The 6,000-nt window shown below is 43.5% G+C and overlaps 1 protein-coding gene across 1 annotated transcript; it reads right to left on the bottom strand.

Annotated features, from left to right (window-relative positions):
• Positions 1 to 1,059: 1,059 nt before the first annotated feature.
• On the bottom strand, positions 1,060 to 4,545 carry LOC134348773 (gamma-crystallin S-1-like). Its single transcript, XM_063052577.1, has 4 exons — positions 4,299 to 4,545; positions 3,312 to 3,463; positions 2,412 to 2,654; positions 1,060 to 1,335 (listed from the first exon to the last, which is right to left on the bottom strand). The coding sequence occupies exons 1-4, from the start codon at positions 4,543 to 4,545 to the stop codon at positions 1,060 to 1,062; spliced, it is 918 nt and encodes a 305-aa protein (XP_062908647.1).
• Between the last annotated feature and the right edge of the window lie 1,455 nt (positions 4,546 to 6,000).

The raw sequence follows: 6,000 nt of genomic DNA, 5'->3' as shown, positions 1-6,000 counted from the left end.
CTAGTTCTCCCCTATCCACTCTACTAGTTACATCCTCAAAAAATTCTATGAGATTCATCAGACATAATTTTCCTTTCAAAAATCCATGCTGACTTTGTCCGATGATTTCACCGCTTTCCAAATGTGCTGTTATCACATCTTTGATAACTGACTCCAGCAGTTTCCCCACCACCGACGTTAGGCTAACCGGTCTATAATTCCCCGGTTTCTCTCTCCCTCCTTTTTTAAAAAGTGGGGTTACATTAGCCACCCTCCAATCCTCAGGAACTAGTCCAGAATCTAACGAGTTTTGAAAAATTATCACTAATGCATCCACTATTTCTTGGGCTACTTCCTTAAGCACTCTAGGATGCAGACCATCTGGCCCTGGGAATTTATCTGCCTTCAATCCCTTCAATTTACCTAACACCACTTCCCTACTAACATGTATTTCGCTCAGTTCCTCCATCTCACTGGACCCTCTGTCCCCTACTATTTCCGGAAGATTAATTATGTTCTCCTTAGTGAAGACAGAACCAAAGTAGTTCTTCAATTGGTCTGCCATGTCCATGTCCCATGATCTGTTCACCTGTTTCTGACTGTAAGGGACCTACATTTGTCTTAACCAGTCTTTTTCTTTTCACATATCTATAAAAGCTTTTACAATCAGTTTTTATGTTCCCTGCCAGTTTTCTTTCATAATCTTTTTTTCCTTTCCTAATTAAGCCCTTTGTCCTCCTCTGCTGGACTCTGAATTCCTCCCAGTCCTCAGGTGAGCTGCTTTTTCTGGCTAATTTGTATGTTTCTTCTTTGGAATTGATACTATCCCTATCCCTATGACACAAGAGGCAAAGAACAACTTCCTATTAAGTTCATATTTTTCAGCCTTCTATGAATGATCATAATGCTAATTGGAACCAACTTTTGTAAAACAATTTAATGTTGTCCTCAAATTGTGGTTACTGTTCTATTGTGATTTCCAGTAGAATCAGGGTAAATCAATCAAATGAATCATCGAAGGTACTTTATTGCCTCTATAAATATTCCAACAAAATAAAATCAGATTTTTAAGAGTGGCTTTTAGAAGTTCCTCATGCGCCTGAAGGACCCGATCATTGAGTTGTAGCCACCCCAGTCACTGTATTTCTTGTATTCCCCAGGTCTCAGGAAGTACTGTCGGCCTCTGTAGTTGGGATGTTCATAGAAGATCCAGTAACCATCCTTCACCTGACAGGAGTGGACGTCACGGTAACGGAAACGATCGTAGACAGAGGGACAGTCTTCCATGAATTCCATCATCTGCCCCTCAAAGTCAGGCCTCTCGTAAATCCTCATCCTGTAGTTTCCACCTCGGTACTGGAATAGGAAAAGCACAGTTTCAGTAATGGCGTTTTGCAGAGTATTCTTTCCTTATACACTACCTCTGAAAATCAGTTCACAGACTGGACATTGACGTCAATGGGAAATAAAATCAGGTGCAATTTGATCATTTTATTTATTATCTGCCTCAACGATGTCTCGAACTGGCATTGCTGCTGGTTCAAACATAATTTAAAGGAAAACACAGGTAGAAATATGAGAAATTCTGCATTTAGAATGTAGAACATCAGTGCACAGGAAAAGGCTCTTTGGCCCATGGTTTTGTGGCAAACAATGTATTTAGTTTGCTATTTAAAGTAAATGGCCAACTAAACTAATCCCTTCTGCCTGAGCAATGTCCATATCATTCCACTTCCCTTACATTCATGTGCCTATCTAAGAATCTGTTAAAAGCCCCTGAAGAACATGTCCCCAACATCACCCCAGGCAGCGCATTCCAGACACCCACCCCTCTCCGTGTAAAAAACTTGTCCCTCACACCTCCTTTGAACTCACACCCTCTCACCCTAAATAGTTCAACATGTCCTATGATAGGATATATTTTAGCCATGGGAAAAATGTACTTTCTGTCTACTCTATCCTTGCCTCTCATAAGCTTATAAAACTCTATCTGATCTCCCTTCAGCCTCCAGAGAAAGCGTCAAGTTTGTCCGATCTCTCATTATAGCACAAACCCTCTAAACCAGGCAGCATCCTGATAAGCTTCTGCTGCATCCTCGCCAGTCTCTACATCGTTCACATAATGGCATGACCAAAACTGTATGCAATACTTCCGACTGTGAGAAAGGACATGAAGATGTTGGTGTAAATGCCAGCAATCTCATCTCTTGCCTCTCACAATAATCTGGGGTATATTCCATCATACCCTGGGGCTTATTTACCCTAATACTCAGTAAGAGACCCAACACTTCCTCCAGCTTAACCTCGAAATACCCAAGCACATTAATACACTTGGACATATTTAATACCTATTAGGCACTTGCTAAGCAAATCCTCCATTTTCAGAGCCAATCTGTAAAAGATGAAATTCCCTAAAAAACACTGAAACTTACATATGGGTAACTGCGACAGGACCTGACACAGTCATTGAATCCCATCCAGCGCTGGTAGTCAGGATACTCTCCCCTTCTCAGGACATACTGGTATCCCATGTAGTTGGGTCTCTCGTACACCACCCACCAGTCACTCTCAACACGGATGGAGTTACAGCGGCTGAAGTAAGGGGAGAGGTCGGCACAGTCGGTGCTGCACGCATAGTGCCGACCATGGAAGTTTCTGTCCTCGTAGAAGATGATCTGTGGGAAGAAACATATCTGTGTTATTAGTTGCTCAGGTGTTCATGAAGAATTCTCATTTAGTTCATTTACTGAGTAGCCCTTGCCTTTCCCATATTGAACACAGTGAGTCTGCTAACCAGCTGAATGTTTCACTGCCTAACACAAGTTGGTATTTATATGCAGGGTAGAAAGGCCTCACTAGGCAGATTCTTGTTATTCTGATGACACAACATTAAACATCAGCAAAATGTGACAAAATCCTTTTTTTTTGTTATTGCAGAAACACAACAGAAAGACATTTGTTGCCTCATGGATCCTTTCAGTTGTGCTTTCTTATCATTTTAATTGTTGTTTAAACCAAACAGTTCAGGAACATTCACAGCTACATATCACCCAGGTCCATTCACCTGGATCAAAGTAGCATTTTGGTGCTCTTTCCTAAACATACCTTATTAAACTGTGAAACAGCTTCTGAAAATCCATCTATACAGCTTCTGCTGCGCAACACTGATCAGCCACCTCTATCAGCAAACTCAGCCAGATGAGTCAGACGTGATTTACCTTCAATAATCTCTGCTGCCTCTCCCTTCATAACCCACTTGATCCTCCAAGAGAGAGTTAATATTTCCTTTCGCAGTGGTTCCTTGTAGTTTTCCCACCTCCTGCATTCATTACGTTTGCTCCTCTTGGTGAACACGTTGAACAGTCAAAGTCTTCCACTCTCCTGTCATTGAAGAACTGTACACATACACTCAGCATTTCAATTACCTCCACGTTCTGGATTTCCTCACCATCACTGTGATATTTCATTCCTTGTAATTCATTTTCTGATATGAGAAAGGGCAATAATCAATAATAATATTAATAATAATACATACTTATTGATCCTGAGTGGGAAATACATTTGCTATAGCAGCAACATTTAAAAACACACTTAGCAGTGTGCAAACTTAACTAGTAGTAAAGTACAGAATAATAAATACAACAACAGTTTACCAGTGTGCAATAATAATGCATGAAGTAATAAAACAGAGACCATTGTACAATGATGTATGTTCTCCTGCCGCACAGAGCTGAAATGTTGTATATGCTTATTGTACTTGGTAGGAAGGATTTTCTGTAGCGACCCTTGTGACGGTGGAGCTGAATGAATCTGTTTGAACGGGTGCTCTGCTGCTAATTCAGTTGGTCATGGAGAGGATATGCCAGATTGTCCATAATGAATAACCATTTGTTTAGTGAGCTCCTCTCCACCACTAACCCAAAACAGCCAAGGATAAATCCAGCCTTTTTGATGAGTTTATTTAACCTTTTTGCATCACCAACACTGATGCTGCTCTGCTAATATCAAGCTGCAAGGAAGACTGCACACACTGACTTTTTTATAAAAGATCTCCAACATCTCAGCTTCCTTAGAATATGGAGTCTGCTCATCCCCTTCTTGTAAGCAGCCTTGGGATTGGTTTTCTAGTCAAGTCTGTTGTCGAGGTGAACACCCAAGTATTTGTAGTCCTCCACCACCGCAACCTCTTCTCTTGGGATGTATACAGGACTCGTCACAGTCCTCTTCCTCCTAAAATCAATCATCATCTCCCTGGTTTTGGCCACATTCAGGAGCAGCTGATTCCTCTCCTCACTTCTCCACAAAGCTGTCCACCAGACCTCTGTACTCTGACTCCTGCTCATCTCTGATACACCCAGCCACCGCAAAGTGGCAAATGGCAAGACTCAGATATGCACTGAAAGTCCGAGGTGTGCAGTGTGAACAGAAACAGAGACTGGACAGTCCCTGTGGTGCTCCAGTGCCATTCACTACCACCTCAGACAGAGAACTACCCAGCCGTACAAACTGGGGTCTATCTGTCAGGAAGGCAGTAATCCAGGAGATAGTGGATTTGTCTACACCCATCCTTTCCAACTTTGCTCAGTAGAAGTGGCTGGATTGTATTGAAGGCACCAGAGAAATGAGAAACTGGGATTCTCACAATGAGACCAGCGTCATCCAGGTGGGAGAGAGCCCTCTGCAACAGGCAGATGATGGCATCATCCACTCCCACATGAGGTTGGTAGGCAAACTGTAGAGGGTCCAATGAAGATCTCACGTGTGGTCCAAAGTAAGTGAGGACCAGCCTCTCCAGCACCTCCATCAGATGAGATATGGGGGAAGTTGGTCTGTAGGCATTAAGTCCAGATGGAGTCGCCTTCCTGGGTACAGGAAATGAGCAGGAAGTCTTTGATAAGCCTCCAATAAGCTGTTGGTTTATAAAAACAGTCGTTGACCACTAAAAAACAGTCATTGATGAATGTGTCCCCACAAAATCATTCAGCATCTTCTCTAACCAGGAGTCCTGGATAAACCATGAGATCTGCTACCTGTTGAGGACCAGATCAGAGGCATTCATGTCTGATGACCTAGGAGGTTACAAGAGGTCCAGGTACAATCTCCAGAAAGTCATCTCATGAGTGAAGTGACAATTCTGGAATAAACTTGAATCAATAAAGGTTGCTCATCAGCTTTGGCAGGGCTTGAATGCTATCACTTCTAACAAAGCAAAATCAAGTGGCAGAGATGACAACAAAATTTCACTTCCAGGTGAGCGCAATGTCTTCTATGCTCACTTGGTCCATCAAAACATGGAGGAACCATCACAAACCCCCACCACTCCCGATGACCCTGTGATATTAGTTTCTGAGGCCGAAATGAGAGCATCCGTCAGGAGGGGGAGCCCATGGAAATCATCAGCCCCCGATGGAATACCTGGCTGAGTACCTGAGACCTGTGTGGATCAACTGGCTGGAGAATTCACTGAGATCTTTAACCTCTCACATCAGCAGTCTGAGCTACCAACCTGCGTCAAGCAGGCTTCAGTTATACTGGTGTCTAAGAAGAACATGCTAACTTGCCACAATGACTATCGCCCGGTCACAATTAATCAGATTTACAGGAAGATATTATTTCCTGCTTGGGATGGCTGCCTGCCGCACCTCTACATTGGCCTTAGGTCAGCTGCAGGGTCATCAGCTGAGGACCACCACTCACTGATGTTTCACTCCCTTAACGCTGTCACATCTCCTGGTGGTGGAGCAGTGACAGGGACATCTCTTTGCCACCCCCTGCAGCTTCTGACAGGGTTAGTTGGTTCCCCTAATTTTTGTCCTTCCTCTCCAGCCACAGCCAAAAGTTGCCCTTTTCTGCCTCTTCAGCCAACGCTCTGGTGGCCCTCCTGAGCCTCGCTCCGGTCACTGCTATGTCACGGAGTGACTTTGTCGTCGATGCGCTGACAAAGCCTGACATCCTACCTCCTTACACTCAGCTGCCAGGTCAGAGTACATCAACCTTTCTACTCATAGGCAGCCTCCACTC

Source organism: Mobula hypostoma, chromosome 6 (genome assembly GCF_963921235.1).
Source record: "Mobula hypostoma chromosome 6, sMobHyp1.1, whole genome shotgun sequence".
NCBI classification, from domain to species: Eukaryota; Metazoa; Chordata; class Chondrichthyes; order Myliobatiformes; family Myliobatidae; genus Mobula; species Mobula hypostoma.
This window is presented reverse-complemented; position numbering and strand designations above follow the sequence as displayed.

Excerpts from the sequence above, each read along its gene's own strand:
- LOC134348773 (XM_063052577.1), bottom strand. The coding sequence starts at position 4,545 with ATGGGTGTAGACAAATCCACTATCTCCTGGATTACTGCCTTCCTGACA. Across the intron at positions 3,464-4,298 it reads GCAGGAGTCAGAGTACAGAG|AAAATGAATTACAAGGAATG; the intron begins GTCTGGTGGACA and ends TTCTCATATCAG. Across the intron at positions 2,655-3,311 it reads GTTCACCAAGAGGAGCAAAC|ATCATCTTCTACGAGGACAG; the intron begins GTAATGAATGCA and ends TTCTTCCCACAG.